Source organism: Atractosteus spatula, chromosome 1 (genome assembly GCF_055471065.1).
Source record: "Atractosteus spatula isolate fAtrSpa1 chromosome 1, fAtrSpa1.hap1, whole genome shotgun sequence".
Classification (NCBI taxonomy): domain Eukaryota; kingdom Metazoa; phylum Chordata; class Actinopteri; order Semionotiformes; family Lepisosteidae; genus Atractosteus; species Atractosteus spatula.
In genome coordinates this window covers 22,839,904-22,865,527 of record NC_142706.1, presented here as the reverse complement: position 1 = coordinate 22,865,527, position 25,624 = coordinate 22,839,904, and the positions used below count along the sequence as shown (strand labels likewise).

The following is a 25,624-nucleotide window of genomic DNA, read 5'->3' as shown; positions in this document are numbered from 1 at the left end:
TATATTCTATTGCTCATTTAAATAATTCCTTAAATTTGCAAATGTATCTTAAATATTTGCTGCAACACAGTAATTAAACAGGAATATAATAATGCTTAATTTAAATTTTCAAATTCAATTCAATGTACCCATATACCAAACACAAAATAAAAAAAAAACATTTCCCCAACATTTCATCATCTGTTGCTAGAGGTTTTTTAGCTTAGTTGTGCTATGTTTCATTTTAAAAAGAATCCCTCAAACTATCTGTATCTTATTCTTAGAGTATTAGAGTACACTCTTAGAAAAAGCTCAGGAATGCACTTTTTATTGGCTTAGCACAGTCACAAAGCCCAGGCCCAGTCTTTGCAGAATTGGCAATAGGCATATGTAAGACACACTTCCCTTCAGCAAAAAACTGATTAAAAACTATCTATCCATACATTTTGTAACAACTTCTTCAAATTGTTTCTACAGTTCTTCACCGTGTTTGCTTCAACCAAGTTCTTGATCACAAGTAATGGAATTTTAGTTTTCTATGTGAGGCATATTTTTAGATTTATTTTCTGTTCTTAAAAAAGTCAGTTAGGATTTGTAATTAGTAACATTTTACCAGTGTTGACAGAAAAATAACCATTTGGACCTCTGCAAAAGGAAAATGTTTGAGAGTGTCTGATACAATGTCCCACCTGTGAAGAAAATTTAATTGTACTGTAGATTACTTATTAAGAGAAACATAACAAGGACTCCAAAAGAGACTTTGATCCTGAGTACTTCAGGGTTGAAACAATTCTGCATTTCAATTTTAATTGCAACTTTTAAATCAATTCTCATTTCAAATTCCTGTTTTCATTCCCTTTTTCATAATTGGAAGATGGAATTTGAATTAAACAAATTGGAATTCATCTATAACTTGGGGAACACTGAAAACTGCACCAAACTTGCAAAAGTATTCGGAAACTTGCAAGATTTTCACATTGTTGCTTATAAATATTGTAGTTGTGATACTTTGAAGTAGAAATTAGCATTTGTTATACACTGTACACAAAACATATACTTCATATATTCAATTAAAAAATACAAAGAGATGTAGGCAGATAATTAACATGAAATTAAATTGGAAACATCATACTCCATACCTGTAATTATTATATATATATATTATATAATAATATATATTATTTAAACCCTCTGCTGTGGCAAACCTAAAATAATATAGTTTTGCTTTTCATCAACAGGGATTGGGATGTGTGCCAAGACTGATGAAACCATAGATGGCAAATTTGGCATGACCAAGAGGAAAGTTAGACTAGGAATGGTTTAAAAATAAGAAAGTGAATGGCCCAGTCAAAGTGCTGACTTTAAACCTATTGAGAATCTGTGGAAAAATATGAAAACCTCCTGATCCTTAAACAACTAAACCAACTAAACTAAACTCTACCACACATCATTCAATGGGATCCCATTGTTAGACTAAGCCCATGGTTCCAAGTTATCGATAAGTCTTGTAAGATGACTTTTTTAGTTGGCAACAATCTCAGAGCAAAAGTTACCTCTAGACACTTGGATCAGGGGTTCAAGTCCTGTTGGGTTCCTCTGTTGACAGAAAATGGTGAAGATTGAACAGACAGAAGAAGTGGATGGATTGGTATAATTATTCTTACTTTAAATACCTTTCCATCATCTAATGATAAAACTGCACTCAGAGAGGCATGGTACTTGAATCCTTGAATTATATAACATTTTCAATATGCAAATATAAAACAAATTAATTTTTTGCAATTCTTCTGTGTAGTCTGATCCATATAAATTCTGTCTGGTTTGAGGGCATTACAGTATTTATGGACAAAATAATAAAACCAAAAGCACTCAAATTCTATGAAACCTAGAAATTGACATTAGAAGCAGAATTGGAACAAAACGTAAAATTACAACACTGCAGAAGGTCATTTATAGCTACAGGATAGTTATAGTTATATATTTGGTGAAAATTATTGTGACCTGCAATGTTAACACTAGGTCTAACAAGTTCCAACACATCCAAAAATGCTAGATGTTTTGTTGGGATTCTGTCTATAGGAGAATTACCTAGACCAGGGTATAGAACTCAAAGCTTGCTAGGAAACTCTAGTTCCTTTATATTAAGAATGAGCATGATCCTTGGCATCTAACAAGGTCATGGTTTTGTAAAGATCAGAATAAAATGCAAAGAATGTATTAATCTGTCCAGGTTTATAAACTACTCTGTTAGAGGGAAATTGTATTAAAGAGCTCAATGAAAAAGAGGCATTGGGCTAAAATATAAAAGCTATCTAATGGCTTTGTCTGCTGTTGTGAAAGTAATAATTTTAATAGACAGATTAATAGATTAATTAAAAATCATATTATTCATCTTAATATATGGTATTTACTAATTTTCTATAGTTCTAAATTTCCCAATGAAGATGCTACCTCTGAGAAAGTTAGCTTATGTTTATGTTTCAATTCTAAGATAAGGCCACAAGATCATTTATGCAGTTTAAATTACAGCAGTGCTGTGTGTCTACTTGAGAATATAAAATAAGAAAGTTATTTTTAGCATGAATAAAGTCGATAACTAAAGCATTGATATAATGTATTTTTAAAGTGTAAGAGTGTCTGTCAGTTTAAGAAATTAATTAAAACCAAATGTGTACTTGATCTGACACAAAATGTTAAAGATCCAGCCATTCAAAAATGCGCAGAGTACGCCGCATCAAAACTTGATGGACGTGGTGCATCATATCGCAATATGATAATAGTATCTGGAAGCACCTTGTAAAACCACCAGGGGGAGATAATAAAGCTTAACATCCCATGTACAGTACAGCATTTGAACTGTCACCAGAAAACGCCCGGTTTTGAATCATTGCTGAAGACAATCTTTTTCAAATTAAGAATTTAAGTTGTATACTCGTTAGACTTTTAATAATTTTAAAGTATGTATTACAGCATGTTAATCATTAAACATTAAAAGTCAGTATATTTTATGAAAGCAAGATTGCTCAGTTGGACAAAAGTACACAACCTTACACATTCATCATAAATATTTTAATTATGCATACATATTTTACGCATCAGTCTTTAACTTGGTAACTTACATGGGTTCTGGTTTTAACGTGCTTGTTCTAACATTATTAAGCTTATATTGTGCACTTCATAAAAAGTTATGACGTTTTATCCTTTTCTAAGAATATGTACAGTAGTAAGAACACCACTTGCTGTTACTGTAAAACAATAAAAGTTCTTCTTCTTCTTCGCATTTTCCCACTTATGTGGGCCCTGCTTGTTTGCACCGATTTTTCCACTTCGTACAGTCTGCGGCGTCTCAGTAGGTGACTTTTGAGAGGCACATGTCGTCTTTCAGCCAATCCAGCCAGCGTTTAAATGGTCATCCACAGGGCCATTGTCCTTCCACATTCAATTCGAGGGCGGTCTTTGTCATTGATGTGTCATTGCTGCGGAGCACGTGTCCATACCATCACAGGCGTGATTCCCTAATTTTCTCAGTGATTGGGGCGACCTTGAGTGTTTTTCGCACCTCTTCATTCATGACATGGTCTAGTCTTGTCAAGCTGAGGGTCCATCGCAGCATCTTCATTTTCATCGTATGGAGTGCCTGTTCATGTTTCTTTGTCGTTGGCCAGCATTCAGTTCCATATAGGGCCACTGGTCTGACCACTGAGCGGTAGACTTTGGATTTTAGGCGCAAAGGGATCTTCTTGTCGCACAGTACTCTAGTGACCTGCAGCCATTTCATCCAAGCGGCACTGACTCACGTCTTGGCGTCTTGGAGGGTAGTGCAGTCGGAGCTGACACATGAGCCTAGGTACTTGAACTGGGTCACTTTATTCAGTTGGACCCCACCAGCTGCGATTGTGCCATCGGTTTGATCACCGCATTCCAGGTACTCTGTCTTCTTGATGTTCAATTTCATCCCGAATCGTTCAAGGCGCGTCTTCCACTCCTGTACTTGCTGTTAAAGGCCCTGTCGCGTTTCACTTGCTATCATAACATCGTCGGCATACAATAGCGTCCATGGATGCCTCATTTGGATATCTTTGGTCACTGTATCCATACAAAGTATGAAGAGCAGAGGAGACAAGGCTGAGCCTTGGTGAATACCAACATTGATCGGGAAGGTGTCTAAGGTTCCAGCTGCGCAACGTACTGAACTAGTGGCCTTTTGGTACAGGAGCTTTGTCCAGCTGACAGGCTTCGGGGACATGGTGCTGTCGCAGCGCCAGTCAGATGAGATCATGCGGTACCCTGTCAAATGCCTTTTCCAGGTTGAGAAATGCCATGTGGATCATTTTCCTCTTCTCGTGGTGCCTTTCCATCAGTAGGCGGGCTGCTTGTATGGCGTTTGTTGTTCCGCAGTTTTTCACAAAGCTTGGTTTGGCGAGATATCGACGATGGTTCTTAGTCGTGCGTCCAGAACACACTTGAAAATCTTCATTGTATGGCACAGAAGCCGGATCGGCCTGTAATTGGAGCAGTTGTTAACGTCACCTTTGCCTTTCCAAATTCGCACTGTGATGCTGGTTTGCCACGTTTCCGGGGGTGCCTTTTCCTCGGTGATCTTGTTGAAGAGGTCCGCGACCCATGCTGCTCCTTGTGCTCCAAGGAGCTTCCATACTTCAGCTGGGATGTCGTCCGGGCCAATTGCTTTGCCACTTCTTATCTTGTTGATGGCGGTGGTTACTTCTGCGATTGTGATGGTGGGTACTGGGCTGGAGGTGAAATCGGCTGCTGGTAGTGGAGGATGCGGAAATTCCTTGTTGCATATTTTCTCGAAGTAGTCCTTCCAGTGCCGTAAAACAATTAAATTTGTACTGATTTAATACCACTTGATAGTAATATTAATATGGAGTCATGTAACTAAGCAGCTAAAATATTTTGGAAACATATTTTGGACATTTTGGAAACATTTTGACTTTCGTTTTTTTTTTAAACCTTGTATTGTTCTTATAGTGGTAATGGAGAACATACTGTACAGTATGTTGAAATCGTATCATGACAGTTAAGACGTGTTACACCTTCAAGTAAGCCGTGACTGTTGTTTACTATATTGAGACGAGGTTGCGTAAATGGAAATGATTCTATACACTGAAGTGTTATAGAGCAGACACGTTGTATATCGTCTAATACACGTGAAAATTTTGATGCGATATGGAATATATTATTAATAATATTAATAATGAATGACCTTGGACAGGCTGTAAGCTCAAAGTATTACCGTAATCCGCTTGTAAATGTCTGCATCAGTTTAACTCATTCAACCGTGATTACATGAAAAAATTTTGCCTGCCCTTTTCAGTTACAGCTTAAACTGTTAAGTGGTGTGTTGGTGTAATGGGTTAGGCTTGTGGCTTGCATTCTGGAAGTCTGAGGTCCAAACCCAGCTGTCACCATGAGTTTTCTTTTAACATATAAACATTTCTTTGAAAAACTAAAATGCAAATATTAAGGACACTATATTGACATTTTTGATATTTCTAAATATAACAACATGTTTGAACCCAAGTGATTTTTTAATAACAATGAATAATTGCAAACTGCTTGTATTTTAAAATTGTATTTTGTTCTTTCAGTGATTTGTCACTCACTGTTTTCATAACCTTCAATTTATAGGGGGGTTACACCCCACTGTTTGTTATGTAAGATGTAAGACGTTATGTAGATGTAAGATGGCGCCGAAAGGGAAGGCAGCTGTCCTGCGAGCTCCAATTTCTTCTTGTCTATTTCTTTATTTTTTGTTGTTTTTTGTACTGCTAACTGCACATACTGTTTGCTCTGCGATTAGATATGACCGACAAACACTTAGACATAAGATCGAATATTGGCACAGTTAAATCTACACCAATAATTACTGCCAATTATCTGCACTGTGGTGTCTCACCTGTACCTGTACTGGGAAGAAGATGCCGTCGTAGGAAGAGGGGTAAACGGGCAGGCGTTCTGGCAAGATTGAGGCAGCGCAGCAATCGTGCCCCACTCCCGAGTATACTTTTTGCTAACGTTCAGTCACTGGACAATAAACTGGATGAACTGAGAGCAAGGCTTCCTTTCCAATGGGACACCAAAAACTGCAACATGCTGGCGTTTACTGAAACCTGGCTTGACCCGTCTGTTCCAGACTCTGTTATCTTCCCGGGAGGATTTTCTATTTACCGTCAAGACAGAACAGATTCGGGTAAGAGCAAAGGGGGCGGGTATGCTTCATGGTAAACAATTCCTGGTGCACAGACATGGAGATTATTTCAACATCATACTCTATACATCTTGAACATTTGACAATAAAAAGTCGCCCTTTCTATCTACCGAGGGAGCTCACATCGGTAGTTCTCAAAGTGGTGTATATTCTGCCGCAGGCAAATTTCACAAAGGCACTGGATGAACTACACTGTCACCTTAACAGACATGAGAATACACATCCTGAGGGGGCATTCATCATAGCGGGTGATTTCAACGGTGCAAACGTGAAGAAAACAATGCATAATCTACATCAACACATCGACTGCCTGACGCGTGGAACAAATATGTTGCACAATGTTTACACTCCCTTCTGGGATGGTTACAAAGCCCTCCCCCAACCTCCTTTCAGCAGATCCGATCATGCCTACATTCTGCTACTTCCCTTTTACAAGCAGAAGCTTAAACAGGAGAGGCCAGCATTAAGAATCATTCAACATTGTTCGGATGAATTGGATTTTATATTAAATCAATGTTTTGCTACTACTGATTGGCAGATCTTCCGCGAAGGTGCCAGAAATAATATCAATCTGTATATGGACTATGTTACTGGCTACATCAGTAAATGCATTGAAGATGTGGTTCCCAGGATGTTCCCACATATCCAAATCAGAAACCGTGGGTAAATGGCGAGATGCACACCAAACTTAAAGCTAGGACAGTTGCTTTCAGTTCTGGCGATAGGGATAAATACAAAAAATCCAGATACGACCTCAAGAAAGCTATCAAAATAGCTAAATACAACTACAGAGTAAAATTTGAATCATATTATCATGGCTGCAACACATGGAACATGTGGAGTGGTATACACACCATTACAGACTACAAAACGCAACCCAGCTATATCACACAACAGTCTGCTTCATTTCCTGATAAGCTAAATTCATTCTATGCTCAGTTTGAGGTCAGTAAGATTCCAGAAATCCAAGACGAAAACCCACTGATCATATCCAGAGCGGATGTGTATAAAGCTTTTAAAAAGACGGATCCACACAAGGCTCCTGGCCCTGATGCTATCCCTGGCCGTGTTCTGAAGGCATGCGCAGGCCAGCAGGCAGATGTCTTCTCGGACATATTCAATCTCTCTCTAGCTCAATCTATAGTTACTTCCTGCTTTAAGAAAACCACCATTGTCCCTGTTCCTAAGAAACCCAGAGTCAGCTCCCTGAATGACTACCGCCCTGTTGTACTCACATCAGTTATCATGAAGTGCTTCGAGCAGATGGTCAAAGCATACAGTACATCACCTCCTCACTGCCTGACACTCTAGAACCACTGCAATTTGCGTATCGCCAGAACAGGTCAACAGAAGATGCTATTGCCACTGCCCTCCATACTGCCCTCTCACACCTGGATAAGAAAGGAATATATGTGAGAATGGTATTTGTTGATTACAGCTCAGATTTCAATATCATAGTGTCCTTAAGGCTTGTCATCAAGCTCCAGGACCTGGGACTTAACACCTCCGTCTGTAATTGTGTCCTGGACTTCTTGACGGAACGTCCGCAGGTGGTGAGGGTGGGCACCAACATATCCTCTACCCTGACTCTAAACACTGGAGCCCCCCAAGGCTGTGTGCTTAGCCCTGTCCTCTACTCCTTATTTACCCATGATTGCCAGGCATAACTCAAACTCCATCATTAAGTTTGCAGACGATACAACAGTCATCATCCTGATCAAAGATGGTGAAGAGTCTGCGTACAGGGAGGAGGTTAAAACCCTGGCAGCATGGTGCCAGGAGAACAACCTCTCTCTGAGCATCAGTAAGACTAAGGAGATGATTGTGAACTATAGGAAACACCAAGGAAGAGATCACACACCAATCTATATCAATGGAACTGCAGTGGAGAGGGTCAGCAGTTTTAAGCTGCTGGGAGTTAACATCTCAGAGGACTTAACCTGGACCCACCACACCAACACCATGATCAAAACAGCACAGCAGTGCCTATTCTTTCTCCGCAGGCTAAAGAAGTTCAGCATGCCATCACATATCCAGGCCAGCTTCTACAGGTGCACTATTGAGAGCATCCCGACTGGTTGCATCACTGCCTGGTATGGGAGCTGCTCTGCCCTGGATCGTAAAGTACTGCAGAGGGTGGTGAAGTCAGCGCAGCTCATTACCGGCTGTGAGCTACGAAACCTCCAGGATATCTACTCAGCTAGATGTCTTAAGAAGGCCAGGTCCATTCTCAAGGACCCCAGTCACCCTAGTCACAAACTATTTTCTCTCCTACCGTCTGGTAAACGGTACCGAAGCATTCAGTCAAAGTCCAACAGATTAAGGAACAGCTTCTACCTCCAGGCAATAAGACTGCTAAACAGCCAACCTGCAGCTCCTTTAGCAAATCACCCATAATGGCTACATGGACGTACAGTTTTCACTGTATTCAGCATACTGCACTACTTGGACATAATATATTGCATACACCATGAACACATAGCAGCAGTATTCATATTGAGTTTTATTCCATTTCTATTACATTATTATCTATTATTATGTAACCTTATTTTTGTAACCTTAATTTTGTGATTTTTATGATTCTTGTGATTTTTGTGAGCTTGCAGAAAAGACATTTCATTGCCAGCAACTACTGCTGCACGTTGTATAGTTGTGCATTTGATAAATAAACTTTGATTTGATTTGATTTGTAAACAGTTCTGCTCGGGGGATGGGATACATTTTCAGTAGCATGCTCTGTTGCCATTGTTGCTCTTTAACATAAGGCAACCAGCATTCAAATGTCCTGTTTTTTCTTAACACTCGTTTTTCCAGACTGTAGCTTTAAAACTTGAACAAAGACATGCCCCATGCATAGAGCGTGATGTTGTACAGTTTTAAAGTCACTACAGTATAGCTTGTGGGAAATACATTTATTTGTACTGCATCTAAGTTTAACTCCTTCAGAGCACCCTACATTACAAACTCCAAGCGATTAATTTGTCTATTGCTACAATTTTGACAGCAATGTAGTTAAAAGGAACATGTCAAAATGTTTCCAAAATAACCAGAACTGAACGAGTTGAGGGATTTGATAATAATAGAGAAATCATAACAATGGCCCGGTGTTGCTAATCATGCATATCCAACTGAAAGAAGCACACTTAAATCGACACTAAAAAGTCATTGACCTGCTTTTTGTCTATCACTTCTAAAAAGATTGATGACTGCGGGCACTTCCCCCCCCCGGTGCGAGGTGACAATGCGGAAAGCGGGTTTTTATTTTACTGGGAGTGTGAACATCGAGTGAGAATTGGGGCGTACATTGAGACTAACACAGTGAGATTACTGAGAAGGATTCTTTTCGTTATATTCTCTATTTGTGTTCTTATCGGTGGTCATTAACCACACAGCTTTGTATTGATAAACGTGCACTTTATTAACACTGTGCTCAGATTAGGCTGGGCAACCGATTTTTTTAATTTTTAAAAAAGAAATAAAAAATAAGATACAATGATGTGTTCCTGTTTAACTTAGACATTGCATGACTTGAAAAGCTATACAAACAGGATTAAATAGTTAATAACTGTATTGCTTTGAGATACTACTTTGAAAGGTGTTATACAGTAACGTTTTTTATTATTGTTATAGAGAAACATGATGAAACAGATTTTCCCTGGTTCAGAAAAAAAATCTAAAGTATACTAGTCACTCTTCTCACGCCCTCTTTGCTAAATGGCTTTGCATACTAATCTGATCAATCTAACTACCTATTTTCTGTGCTTTCTCTAACCTGCTAGATTTATAATTATTCTGAAAATCTTCTTCTTGAAATGAGTTATTTCTAAATACCTGTTTTCACTGTTGACATCTTGCAGCAACTCTACAACAAAATATACACTTACTGTAGCTCAATCTCACAGTTCATCCTGCTACCAACATTGAATAAAAAAATCTTTAGATTTCTATATTTATGTCTATATTTAGTGGTTTCATTACTGACAAAGGCTAAACTTTCTTGGAAAAATGTCTTTTATGTGTTGCAAAAAAACTGATTTGCTTAAAAATATATATATATATTTACAAATCCTTTCAGCTGGCAATCTACCTGAATACCCAACTATTTGAGAGGTCCTCCATGAAACCATGTTTGCTATTAATTCATATAAGGCTCTCTGACAGAATTGCTGTTTTTTATGTGTGCTAATTTTCTGACTCTATCTCATCAAACCTTCATACTCTCCCTGCCAGAAATGCACCTGATTATTCAAGCCCCTCACTCTCTACCAAATCTATTTAATGTTTGCATGTTCTTTTGTAAGACACACCTTTCTGTGATTTTTTTTGTATATCTAAGCTTTTGAAAGTGTTTCTGCATCCCTCTTCTGCACTATGTCTAGTCATGGCTTTTTTCTGTTTGGTTATTTCAAAGTAACACCTGCTCCATTTCTAAAACTTTTTGCTAATGTGCATTTTTGTATTTTTACATTTATTTACACTTTTAATGGCCTTAATTTTCATTTGCCTTAATTTGTAGACTGAATTATAGTTTTAGCCTTAAAAAGCTTAAGTTTTCTCTATCTTTTGTTTCTTGTCCTACAGCTGTTATTATTGATCACCGAATTATTGCACTTGACGTGACTTTTGTCATTCACTCTTTCCTGAACATCTATGACAAGCAGAGATAGTGCTGTCTCTGCAGCGATCTTTTGTAGCTGAAATTTCACTGTTTAAACTAATAAGAAATTAGATTGTTCATAAATGTAATCAAATATTGTACATAAACACAACGTAATTGCTCTCTGAAAATGTCTTTTTCTTGTTCGTTTCGGAGACCTTGATCGAAACTGATTTGAGATGTCAAAAAGGATTTATTTTCTATTGTTATTTCTGTTGCAGAAAAGTGAGCATTTCCTACATTGGTTTGTTTGTCGAGATTTTAACTTGATAGTTCAAGATTTTCAGATTTAAACTAGCAGTAAATACTGATGTTTTGCTCCCCCTTTACCACAAAAATATATTTGTATTGTTGCTGGGATTAACTTTTTTTTCAGACATGTCTCTTCCTACTGCGATTCGGACACGGAATGGTTAAAGACGGCGATATGTCAGGCACCCAGAGTGGGAAAATACCTCCCCCCTCCCCCTTTCCTCTGCCTGCCTTACCTGTTCTCATTTTTAACCATTCTGTGTCTGAATCACAGCGGGTAAGAGAGAGAAGGGAGAGACAGAAAAGGGAGACTGAAAAAAAGTGAACTCTGGATTTTTGATAGTCAGTTTAACATATGGTTGAACAGTCTTGCAAAATAATGTTTTACAAGTTGTGGAAGTGCAAAAATTTATCATAGTGCGAACTGTAATACTAATTATTGATTACTGTAACGCATCCGGCTGACATAACAGGTTGTGCTTTATTTATTTGAGCAGAAAGTCACCATGCTCTTACAAGCAGCTCTGTTAAGCAGAGCTTGTGTTAACACATCACACTCTTTGAATAAGTTTTAATCAACTTTGTCTGTGAGAAAAATGACCGTGGGCGCTTTTCCTTCCCCTCTGGTGCAAGGTGACAATGCGGGAAACAAGTTTTTTTATTTTACTGGGAGTGTGAACATTGAGTGAGCACTGGGGCGTACAGGGAGACTAACACAGTGAGATTACTTAGATGGATAGTTTTAGTAAATATGTTGACAAATATCTGAATTTTTTGTAAGATAAAATTGTATCCAGTTCTGAATCTGCTAAGTGACCTTGCCCCTGTGAAATTGTGGGAAAGAGGTTTAGTGGGCATTGTAGTGACCATAGAGTGTTTTAATACACTGTACAGTATAACAGTATAAAGCAAGTATGTTTTATTGTTTGTAATTGCTATTCTTGCAAGTACATTTTGTATTCAGTTTGCTTCTGTGTGGTAGCTGATGTGTTAGCTGGTGTGTAAACATTCAAGGTGAAAATTCATCCACATGGAGTGTACCTTTAAAACAGAGAAGACTGCACCAAGACCGCACCAAACTTTTTCATCTTTGTATGTCGCTCAAGCCATTTCTCTTTGACACTTTCTTTAGTCATAGAGATGGGAAGACGCCTCCCCCCTCCCTCTTCCCTCAGCCTGCCTAACCAGTTCATATTTTTAACCATTCTGTGTTTGAATCACAGCAGGTGAGACAGAGTAGGGAGAAAGAAAAAAAGCAAACCCTGTTTTTTTTTATAGTCAGATTTAACGTATGTTTGAACACAGTCTTGCAAATTAATGTTTTTAGATGTGGAAGTGCAACAATTTATCACAGTGCAAATTTTAATACTAATTATTTAATACTAATAGTTTATGCACCTGGCGCCTGACTTTATTTAGATGTATTTAAAATATTAAACTGTGACAGCTCAGTGGGTGGTGCGCTGTTTTCTCAGTCACCTGCTAATTTGTTTCACACCACAGGAAGACAGGAAAAAGTAATTGTACTGTATCTGTACGAAATGTGTGTTGCGTTTAAGAAATTAAAGTGTTTAAGATGTTTAATTAAAAAGTTTTAAAAAACTTACAGCTTACACAAAGATTCTAAGATGATTTTGTGTTTTTTAACTAAACCAATTTTTATGGGTTTCTAAACCATGCAATATCTATTTGAGGCACATATGTTATTGTTTCCTACTTTTGATTTTCTTAAAATTAAAAAAATCAGTTGCCCATCAGGCCACACAATATTATGTTACATTTTTATGTTTTAGAGACACTTCAGAAGACTTCAACTGATGCATAAAAAATACAGCATAATGCCTTCTCGCGTTATGAAGTCACTTGCACCTGGGATCTGCTTTATTCAAACTAAAGTTTCTAAAAATACAACCAGGTGCTAAATATTGTTTAAATAAAAGCTGTGAAATTTTTCACAAATTGAGATCTTTAAACCTGTAGGTTGCAGGCTCTGTGTCATTTTTGTCATACTTACCTGGCAGGGGCAACACCATGATCACGCAGGTTTGCCTGGGGCGAGGAGCAGCCACTGCACTCTGGCTGTGCTGACCCCTGCGAATTCCCCCACTGTGGGAATCTCGACTGCACAATTTCTGCTCCAGGGGGACTGCGTTCGTGCTCTCTTTTCATCAATTTCCCTTTGGGATCAATAAAGTCTATTTCTCTATCTATTTGTTCACAAAGTTATTCTGAAACATTGTGTCTCATAAATAGGTATTTTAATAAGCGAAGCTTATGAAAAATAAAAAAAAGACTTTGAAAAAGATACAAGCTTGAAATTATTTTTATTAAATTAATACTGTTAATAATGACCAGACACATTATTATTGTTTCAGTGGTATTTTAAATACCGCTTTGTTATTCTTGATTCTAACTACAATATATAAGATTTTGTTTTAAGGCTTGAGGTGTCTGTTAAATTGCCCCAGTGAGTAAAGTGTTTTGAATTAAATCGGTTGAACAGTTGGCAGTGTTCATGTTTGCTAATTCACGTTTTTATTTCATTATTAATATAACTTAACATTGAATGTGTTATAATATATATAAAAAACATTAATATAGTGGACATAATACTTCATCATGCATGAATGTGTCAAATTAAAAATGTTTACAATGTTTACAAAGAAAGTAGATTATACTCCCGATCACTTAACTCACTTAACTTTGAGTGTGTTGTGATATTTAGAAATACCAACAAATTCAATATAGTGCGGATAATATCTACTATTTTAAATTTTCAAAGAAATATTTATTTGTTAAAGAAAATGCATGATGAGAGCTAGGTTCAAAGCCCTAACCTCCAGCATGCAAGGCACACACCTAACCCATTACACCAATGTGCCGTTTAACATCTTAAGCTATAACTGAACAGGGCAGTCAAAAAGTTCCCAAGTAATGGCGGGTGAATGAATCAAATTGATGCAGATGTTTACAAAGAAAGTGTACTACTGTGATAATTTGAGATGCTGTATATGAACATAATTATAAAGTTATTCATTTCTTTAGATACGTGATTCCATATTAAATTCCCTATTAATCAAATTCTAAAAAGTATGCGTTAGTTTTACTGCAATAACAAGCACAAATATACATAGAAAAGGTTAAAACATTATAACTTTTTATGAAGTAAATAAACTTAATTTAGTCAAAAGGAGCATGTAAAAACTTTTCCAAAATAACCACAGTATGTAACCAAATGAAAGACTTTGATGCTTAAAATGTTTAGGAGGAAAGTGGAATACTGGTGTGTATTTTTTATTTAAACTACCAATACCAGCCATATACAGTTTACATAATATGTTTATGTTCCTAAATTAATATCGTTTATGACCTTCAGATGCGTTATGCTCCTCTTTTTTTATACTGAGCTACAAAAATTTCCCTTTAGTTGTAAAATTCCATATTCATATTCAATATTAAGTAGATTAAAACATGCACAGTAAAGAGATTAAATGAAGCAGTCATTTCACTAACATCAAATGCACCACGAGTGCCCCTGTCAGTCATTTTTGCCAGCCAGTCACTTACTGTACTGTGGTACAACGTGGTGAACTGTAGATAATTTTAATTTTAATTTTAATAATAGTACGGGGTTGTACCATGCATCTTGAATGGTTGCATTTGCCTTTTCTGTTAGCACGATTTTTTACTATTTAATGACCCCTGATATAGATTTAGAAGGTGTTGATGCAGTACAACACTCTAGTAACTAAACCTTCAATCTAGTGTTTTAAGTAAGAAATGTCTGTAGCATTTTCACCTCAGCAAATTAAAAAAAATGAATGTCCTTGTTGCTAGAGGAACAGCTTGTTAAAAATGAAGTGTGTACAATAGAAAGGTTAGATCGAAATTACATGTAACAGTTTTTTTTCCTTTGAGAAAAGTGGTGTAGTTTCTGCTCATTCTCCAATGAAGACTTGCAATGAAGGTTATGCTTTGGAAACTATATAAGAAACCAGATGAGGACCATTAGCCTAATCATTCGTGACTGATTGCACTTCTGTCACATCTCTCTCACAGGTGGATGCCCATGGAAATATTCTACTTACCACCCTCGAAATTAGAAATGAGGTCAGTGGCTCAGAAGTGTTGACAGGCCTTAATGACCCGCGAGCCACAATGTTTTCCTATGACAGTGCCAGCATCCAGTACAGGAAACCAATGACAAGTCGGGATATCTATGGAAGAAGTGCTGCTGAGAGACATATGGTGCACAAGAAGGGGCGCTTACGGAGGAGGGCGTCTCAGCTGAAAATTAAGATACCTGACTTGACTGACGTTAATGCCATAGACAAGTGGTCCAGGGTTATTTTCCCTATCACATTTACTTTTTTTAATGTTGTGTACTGGCTTTATTATGTCCATTAGTGTGGTTACATTATTCACTTCAACTACAGTAGATGTTTTAGTTTTCCAGATGGTTTCATTTATGTATGGTCCCTAAAGGATTGCAGTAAAGGAAATGAAATTGCTAAGTCAAGGTAAGGTATTCAGCCACTACTTTCTCTTTATGTATACACAGTAGGTATAAGCTGAAGATGGAGGATGTGAAATTATTTTTTTTAAGAAATGACACATTACTTTGAATATTTACATTTAGAAACAACACTCACATAATTCCTGTAGCATTTGCTTCCAATAGTATCCTCCCATATAAAATAGTATAGTGTTATGTAGTACTGCTAAATTTATAGACTCTTGTCTTCTCTTGTGAATCTTGTGTTACACCAAAACACTACAGAATACTCTGATATTTTGTATGGGAAGCCATATTTTCACATTTAATGTTCATGTTTTTGCATGGAATTAAAGATTTTATTTTAATATATAGTTTTAGTTAAAAATATTATTTAAAATTATTATTATTATTATTATAAAATGAAACAAGTATGAATCTGAGGCTCAGTTTTCTGTCAGCATATTGTGGGTAAGTTGCCTGCTTCATTTAATATGGCATGGACCATTTGCCCATAGGGAAAATGAGAGCCTTAGTGTTTTGAGTAACCAATGTCCTGTGAACAGTCAATCCTAGTTAATTTTAGATTTAGCCTCATCTTAAGCAAGGCCTGCTTTTTACAAGGCTATTATGTATAATATGATAAAACAGCTTTGTATTCATTTTATAGGCTAGATGCATGTGACTATATATGCTTTTTAAATTGAAATACTGAGCCTGCAGTTTGTTTTTATATTTTCTCAGTCCAAAGCTTGTGTGATTAGCAAGGTTCATTACAGGAGCCTAATTTGCATAATAATAATTGGCTTTTGTGTTTTAAAATCTCAAGTTAATAGTACTATTTAGATTTAGATAGAATAATATTAATTTGAGTCTTCTGATATCAAATGAAATGTGTGAAAGTTGTATATTTCCTTACATATATGAACATATGTAATTTTCTTTAAAGGAAATCAGGTATAGACTGATTTGAGACTTCATATATTAAAAACCTTGTATTAATCCTTTTAGCACATACTTGTTTGAAATGGATCCCTCTTTAAATCAATTCACTTTAAAAGAGGAATCAGCAATGTAGAAGCTCATGATTTATTGTGATATTCTTTGGGTAAAAGTTCAACAAGCCACTAAAGCTTCTGCTATCCATTAATCTTTTGAAATTCAAGACTAGACACCCTAATGCTTGTATGTGATTTTTTATGATTAAGGCTGGATTTCTTCCAGATGAAAATACCTCAAGATGTCCTCTTTATCTTATAATATATGACTAGGTTGTGGCTACAATTTTAAAATTCAATCAAAAGCATTATACCGCTGTTATTGTATTGATTAGCTGCATATCTTTCATTTAAACTTCTATATGTTTTAATTTATGTAGTCCTCTTGTTAATGATGGGATACCATGGACATTAGTGTATGAGTTATCAGGGTTTGCATAAAATAAACAACAGGAGAAAAAATAATTTCACTGGACACATGAACTGCCAGCTCTCTTTCTCATGGCTGAATATTGTGCCTTTAATCAACAGTCTAAATATTTTCACAGGGTTAATCTTCTAGCTGCTGGTATGTAGAATTTCAAAGGATAAACTTATAATTTTATAAAGGAATAATAGAAAAAAGGTATAATTTCACAACTTTTACGCTCTATATAGTAGTTATCAGACATTCCAGCATTATGATGACAATCTGTAAATAAGCTGACAATAACAACACAGAAGAGATCTCTGCAGGTTTGTTTTCAACCAGAAAACATTTAAGAGAAAATTCTATGGCACTACATGTTCTTCCTTCTGCATTGAAGAGACGTCAACTAAATAAAGCCTTTAAGTGGATGAAAATATAATTTGCCATGACATAAACGTCAGTGGGTTATTTTTGCAGGTTTGCTTTTACAACACATTAAAAGGGACTATTTGGAGGCTTATCTAATTTTATTCTCTCTGTTAATCTGCTGTCATGATGCACCTCTGTTTCTTTTGTATTTATCCATGAATGTGGGTATATGTACACACATGTATACACCAAGACTATTTTTGTGTAAAAGCATAAATGTGGTCCAAAAAATGATATACAGTACAAAGCCAATCAAAGATTTCAGGAAACTGCTTCTGTAACTGATTGAATGTAATAGAGGTGTCTCAGATATTCATTACAAAAACGTATTCTGAGAAACTATAGTGTTGAAGACTACAAATAATGTTTACATTTGCCAAACATATTATAAAGAATCTTTAAATATACATAAATATTTGATCTATATTTGTTGTCCTGGTACCATATATTTGATCACCTGTTTTAGCTTTTTAAGTGAGATTTAAATTAATTGATGGTTATTAATTTTGAAAAGTACTGCAATTCTGATGTTGAATTTGAATTTGGACTATTATAGCTTATTTATTTTATTCTTTAAAAGTGACTCTACACCTAGAGGTATTGCTTTCACAGAATAATTAATACCATTATTATATAATAATTTCCTAATCCAAACCACACCAACTCATCAAGCCAGAGTTTATTTCGGGTTCCAAGACACGGAACCTAATATTTGGTTTTCTCCCTGGTCAGGACACTGATCAATGATCAATGATCAATTACCAAACTCAAATATTACTATTAGTATTATTTAAGAATGTAAGGACATAACTAAATTGCTAATGAGAAATGGTCATTCTGCTCATCTAGATCTTCTAGAAAACCTCTTTTAATTTCTAACAAAAAATGCAAAATGCTATATTTCTCTGTAATATCTGATAAATTTATAAATCAGAAAAGAGATAAAGAATGTTTACATGTATTCATTTTCCAATTTTATTAAATATGTGTATGTAATGGTATAGTCACTTTAAGGAAGATGGGTATGGAAGAAGTGACATTATATTTTGTTCTGTATCCATATTATTACTAATATCTAAATTGTACTACATTATTTATTTTTTACTGTGATTGTTATTATTTGGATTTCTAATATGAGTAATGTAAGGGTGAGTCGTCTCCTGAATGCTATCATTTCAACATTTGCCACTTCATGCAGTGCTTTTCAAAATCTTTTTACTTAGTAAAAATCATCAGGTGTAAAGTTAAAAGCAAGAGAATCAATGCAGCTGTATTTTGTAAATATTGTACATATTTTACAGAAAAAAAAGTCATATCATAAAATGTTTGCTGCAGTTCTTTATATTTTGTATTTGTGTTCAAACATCTGTAAATAAAAAATATATATAAATAAGAACTTTGTTATAGCACTGTTCTAACCAAATTTAATTTTTTACTTTACTTGTTTCTTTGAACATACGTTCTTGCAGTTCTAAAGGTATTATGTTATATTTTTGTGTGAAAAGCATTGCCGTCATTGCTGGTATGGATTATTGCTCAAACCTTTTCACTTTGCGATCTGAAACCAGGTTTCAAGAATTATAAGGTTATGAGGTTATGAGTAATATCTTCAGTTTAAAAAATCAGACAATAAAAATGTCGGACCTTCTTTTAAACTTCAATAGTACTATATAATGCTAAAATCTATGTACAGATATATTAAAAGTGACCTGCATCCTTAAAGATCTTCTCGTATTTTTCTACATTGACTTTGAAATGGTGTTATTAAACAAATGTTTAGGAGGTCAAATTCCAGTCTCACACTTCTGTTTTCCTACATACTCATGGGGCTGCCCATAATCCCACAAGCACCCCTCCTTCCTCCTCAGCTGCACCATTGCAGCAACTTCCCTGGCTCATTCCTTAACTCAGGTAAGTTATTGCCAAACAGTACAATATTAAGGGCACTATCCCTTTATATTCATTGTCCCTGTTAGTCTTAATTATTAAGTGACCAAACTATTGAAAAATACATATAACAAATCATATACCATTATGGGGTCTGTTATGAAAAAATGAAAGCAGGATTTGACACACATTTAAACACATGATTTTAATTAATACCTTAATTGTTCTAATAGAACTAGGAGTTCACTTTGTTTTTCACATCCTGTACTTTAGTGGACTAAGTCCATTCTGTTTAATTCATACATCATTTTGTTTCAAGAAACATGGTATTGGTTATTTTAAACTCTATCGTATATTTACATAAACATGGTCAGGAAAGCTATTACAGTAAAACTATGAAATTTCCATGATTATCTTTGGGGTTCACAAACTTTGTCTCGACACTGTACTGGTATTAAGACATTAATTTAACATCACAGCATCATTCAAATAATATACTAACAAGCTGTCTTTTTATTTTGTCAATTGTAAACCAACAGCACAAATAGCAGAGCTAATGTACAGTAGCTACCATTAACCACATATGTTGTTGTGAGGCAAAAGAAAGATAGGGCTCACAAAATTCCCATCTGTCCAACCTCAGCAGCACTCATTCAATTCTTACTTGCTTGTTAATGACTGTCGGTCATGGATGGCTGATGACGTATCCTTTTTCAAACCACCTTTGGATGTTCGGCCCTATTCTGCAAACATCTTTGCCAACTGAGCTAATCAAGATGTTGATCCTCTTTTAGTTTTCCAGTACTATTTTAAAATACAAAATAAATTAGAAAAATAATTTGTTTTCTTTTCACTGGACCTACACAGTAATTTTAAATACATTAAACACTTCCAAGTGTAAAGCTCTCATTTAGTCACAGGAAATTAAAGAGCTGGGCAAGTTTCCAGCTCCTCTGTAATCCAGCAAACATTTAGATGAAAAACGATAAACAATGCCATCAACATTATCTGAGAAAAAGAATAGAAAGTGTATCTGGAACAAAATGAATATTTAAGCATTATAAAACACAATAAAAATAAAATTATTTCATGGTATAAACTGAATATAAACAAACACTTCACAGTCAATTACTGGAAGAATTATTACCATGAACTGTTCAATGATTGTAGAAGATAATGCCACTTAAAACCCTTTCTTTAAAAGAAATCATTTAAAATATTTCTGCTTTCCTCAACACATCTGTATAACAAATTTGTCCGAGAGTTGCAAAATCCACATCAAGTTTCAATGTTTAAATGCAGTTAAATAAATAAGATTCATTTACAAAATGTTAAGATGCAGTGTAAAATATTGGTTGTAACTGAAAGGTTGTGGGTTCAAATTCCATTTACAGATATAACTGCTGTTTTACCCTTGATCAATGTGTATAAATGGTTGTGAAAATTTCTTTAGATAAAAGGATCAGCCAAATAAACTAATAGTCATCTGTGAAAATTTTGAAATTTCTCAGGGATAATAATAAGTAAAAAAGCCAGACCATGACAGACTTCAAATTATATTAAAATAAAAATGAAAGAAATCAGATTTCAAAGTCAATTAGATTAAGCTGTCATATTTAACATACAGTAAATGACTTAGGATTTAAATGATTTACGTAACTGTTATAAACTGTTTTATTATAAATATACTAACTATTCATTATAGTTCTAAATCTCCTTATCACGGATGTCGGAAGGGACAAACCATTGAATGGCCCTATGTGTAACGGCTGGACAGGGCTCAGCTGTTCAGGAAATGCCATATAGAAACCTATGCTCTCATTCCACGGACGTGTGGAGACCTGGTGCTAGGTGGGTCTAGGGACATCCGAACCTCAATGCTGAGTGAAGAGGAAAGCGTGACCCAGAAATATATAGCCCCAGACAGAAACACACTGGAAGGACAAGCAAAGCACAGGAAACTAGGGACAGGACAGTGTAGGACTATGATGTCAACATAGCACAGTCCATAGCCAGGCAGCTAGTGAGGAACACTTATCAACATAACTACAAGAAAGACAGTAATTAACATTATATTAAAGCAAAGAGTTCCAGAGCGGTGGTGTTTCCTTAAGAGTTTGCTTATAGTATCAACATGACCAAACTAATTAACCTGGTCTTTGAACTTTAAGTCAGGACACAATCAGAACATGGGAGCACTAAGGATAAGCAGCTCAGAAAGTTGAGAAATAGTACATTGGAGAGTTTCTGTAGTCAGAAGACAAACACTGTGTCACGATCATAAGCCTCTCCTCTTAAGGACGCTCCAGCCCTTTCTTGTTTACCTTTGATTTCCTGCACCTGCCTCCGGTTCCAACCTTCCCTTTAAAAGCCAGATGCTCCCACCATTCCAGGCTCAGCTTTGGAAGACGGACACCCGGAAGCCCGCCTACTAGCGAGTCCAGGAGAGGCTCAACGGCATAGGCTTCGTAACGGTGTCCTGACCATCTGGGTCCGGGGCTGGGAGAGCTTGGCTCCGTTACCCTTTTTTTTTCCCTGACCCTTCGCCGGATCCCACTCCGGCTTTTAACTTTATCTTGGCTCCGTCATGGATGGATTACCCGGCTCTGGACATTTGCATTCCCTTGGTTATTTTTATGGACTCCCTTCGGGCTTGTTTGTCTTGGCCACGCCCCCCCCCCCCGAGCACAAGCGCACCTTGGACACGCCCCCTGTTCTTCTTCCAGCCCCAATCCTAGTCTTTTTTCCCGTATTTGTCTCACTCCCTTTCCGATTCTGCCGTCTGCCTCAGAAAGCTGAGCCAACACCAGGACCCTGCAGACAGTAGTCCGGAAGCCCAGGACTCCATCTTGTTTTGTTTTTCCTAGTTTTTTGCTTAGGGCTTTGGAGCCGCCCTGAAAAGGAGGGTGGTACGGTCACAATCGTAAGCCCCTCCTCTTAAGGACACTCCAGCCTTTTCTTGTTTACCTTGGATTTCCTGCACCTGCCTCAGGTTCCAACCTTCCCTTTAAAAGCCAGATGCTCCCACCATTCCAGGCTCAGCTTTGGAAGATGGACGCCCGGAAGCCCACCTACTAGCGAGTCCAGGAGAGGCTCAACGGCATAGGCTTCGTAACGGCATCCTGACCATCTGGGTCCCGGACTGGGAGCTCCAGGCCCCATTACCCTTTTTTATTCCCCTGACCCTGTGCCGGATCCCACCCCAGCTTTTAACTTTGTCTTGTCTCTGTCATGGATGGATTACCCGACTCTGGACATTTGCATTCCCTTGGATATTCTTACGGACTCCCTTCGGACTTGTTTGCCTTGGCCACGCCCCCCCGAGCACCAGGCACCTTGGACACACCCCCCTGTGCTTCTTCCAGCCCCGATCCTAGTCTTTTTCCCCATGTTTGTCTCACTCCCCTCCGGATTCTGCCATCTGCATAGGGTCCTGAAAAACACTTCGTGACACACTGCACACTTCCTAGCAGCATGTGGATTAGCCAGGAATAGTTGCTACCAATTTGAATTGTAGCATCTCTATTTTCCACCTCCTGGAGGTGTCTGACAGAATATGTCTGAGTTTCAGGGCTATATTCTGAAAACATAATACTTCAGGGTATTGGACTGGACCAAAATGCAGTATTATTTAACGTTTTGGCCCTCTAACAGAAGAAAGACCTCAGATAACCATACAAATAGGGTGTGAACTGGCAGATTTAGTTTTAACATTAATATTCTATCTTATACATATTGTCCTCAAATTTGTAATTTAATATAATATGTTCTTAATCATTAAAGGTATTCACTCTGTTTAATACTATGACATACACATCAAAATGTTTGGAGCAGAGCTATGTCATTAGTCCTCTGTGACCAGAATTCCCCAAGTATTGGCAACCTGAGGTAGGGCTGGGGTAAGTTATGCAAGGTTCCTTTAGTTCTCTGGCAAAACATTGACACCTGTTCCTTCACAGATTCCTACTGACTTGCATTAACACTGAAAGATCTCTTCCAGTCACCAGTGACTGTCCTGTCCAGTGCGGTGAAGCTTTCGTCATTTCAAACGATGAATAGTTGGGATAGTTGAGCAGATCAGAAGAGCTTGTCTGCCAGGTCCCATTAATCTCAAGCAGCAAAGAAAGTGCTTCTGTGAAACAAGACATAAGTTAACAATTGGAGATTCCAAATTTAGATTCCACAAAATCAAATATATCAAAACAAAAACATTCTAAACATAAAATGTATTTTATTGTACTGCATATATTGGATGACTGGGCAATACAGAGATTAATAATAATGAACTCTGTTTTAATTACTTTCTATGAATTCAGTTATGGATACCATTAGTTATACCTTAGTTTCTCAATTTATTTTAATACTAAAATTTTGTAAACGCTTTAATTTTAAAGTATATTCTGATACTTTACTACAGGACATTGGTGTGGTGAAATAATACTGATATCACCATAATGAAAAGACCTGACAAGCAAGTTGTTTCACTAATTAAATTTATATGATAGCATATGATAGAACAAACATAAATTATATGACTATTTATTAACCACCAAGGCTGGACAGAACCTGCAGGACCCAAGAATTGTGGGTTTCTGGGAGGTGTATTTTTGCAGGCAGTGATTGCTTCAGCTTTCTCAATACGCCCTTTTCTACTTTATTCAAAGCGACATGTTATTATGGAATTATCTTTTCCTTCACTGATTAATCAAAATTCGTATTAACACATCCCTTCAAATATGAAAAGTTGTTTTTCCTCAAATGTTTTTAGCATATTTTGTAATTCAATGTTATTAATTCATTTGACATAAATAATTACTGTGGGCAACTACTGTACAGAATGTTACTCTCATGTCAATTGTATTATGCTCAATAAACTAAAAAAAAGTGTTTGCCTTAAATAAACTATTTCATTTACATCCATTTTGTGTAAGATGTACAGAATAGTATTGCTCAAAAAGAGAAATATTACCTAATTTTCTAAAATTGATTAAAATTTTCATTTTAAATGTAATGTTTGTCAGAAGATGTTAGTACAACATTTTTTTGTAATTTCACGCAGTATATAATATACTGTATGTTTAGAGCTCCTCTTTAGCGAAAAACAAAAATAAAATAAAATGGGTCAAGGAACTTATGAAGTGTTGCATATTCATATTTTAGTTACCTTAAATTCTATTTCTAATTATGTTTATATATCTATAATCCTATTTCTATATTATGGGTAGTGCAGTGGCTCTGTGGCTAAGGATCTGCACCTGTGGTTGGAAGGTTGCCTGGTTTTATCCTAATCTGTTGGGCCCCTGAGCAAGGCCCTTAACCGAAACTGCTCCAGCGGTGCCATATAAATGGCTGACCCTGCACTCTGACCCCAAGCTTCTCTCCCTGTCTGTGTGTCTCATGGAGAGTAGGTTGGGGTATATGAAAAAAGACAAATTCCTAATACAAGAAATTGTATATGGCCAATAAAATGATCGTCTCTCTCTTACGTGCTATACAGTACATTATGTCAGTAACAAAGCAGACAACAAATATTGTTTTCATTCATGATGATAACAAATAATACAACTTTGTTTTTCCCATTAAGCTGGAACAAGTGCCTTTTCTATATATTTATATTTTTATATACTATAAACTGTAGATATCATAAAACAAAAACATTTCTACTATTTTATCTTTCCACATATCACAAAATGTACTGCTATTGTAAATTGTAGAATCTTCCAGCAGTTTGAGGAGAGAGCATTTGCATAAATTTCCCTGCCCCTACGCAAAATATTGACAGCAGTTGGCAGAAAGCTGTTTGGGAACAAGTAATAGGTTTATTCCATGCTGAAAAAAAGAAAGAAAATACTACGTTTCAGCTGTGGAGCTTTCCATATTTCCCTGGTAACGGGGAAAATGTTGTAACACAATTTATAAAAAGGACAACAAACACTTTTTTTTCAGAAACTGAGCTTCCTTAAGATATACAAAACTTCTTTGACCCTTTTCAAAGGTTTTTTTTAATACTTCCTTACTTGATTATTTGGCAATGTCAGTTCTGTTAATTTTTACAGGTTGGGAAAAAGACAAGCAGCAAAATCATTGAAGCAAATGGAGTAAACCTAAATGCCATCTACAAATGGGAGGTTCTAAAGAAGACCAAGAGCAGTATAAATCGTGTTGCATACCCCCCAATGTGAATTTATACTACTCCCATTTGGGAGATGCCTCTGTGTCACCTCTGGCTTTTGCATCCCTGCACATTGTGATTCTGATTCAGGCAATAAATTTATGAACTGTAGCT

The 25,624-nt window shown here is 36.4% G+C and overlaps 1 protein-coding gene and 1 non-coding gene across 2 annotated transcripts in view; both read left to right on the top strand.

The window, feature by feature from the left end:
* The window catches only part of gabrb1 (gamma-aminobutyric acid type A receptor subunit beta1), a 411,079-nt gene extending 395,552 nt beyond the window's left edge, over positions 1-15,527 (top strand). Inside the window, exon 9 of the mRNA XM_088908787.1 lies at positions 15,180-15,527. Within this exon, the coding sequence (XP_088764913.1) occupies positions 15,180-15,527 (348 nt within the window). The remainder of the gene's footprint in view (positions 1-15,179) is intronic.
* LOC148840756 (U1 spliceosomal RNA) lies at positions 13,127-13,287 on the top strand. Its single transcript, XR_016091685.1, has one exon. It is a non-coding gene; the product is annotated as a U1 spliceosomal RNA (small nuclear RNA).
* Positions 15,528-25,624: the final 10,097 nt, after the last annotated feature.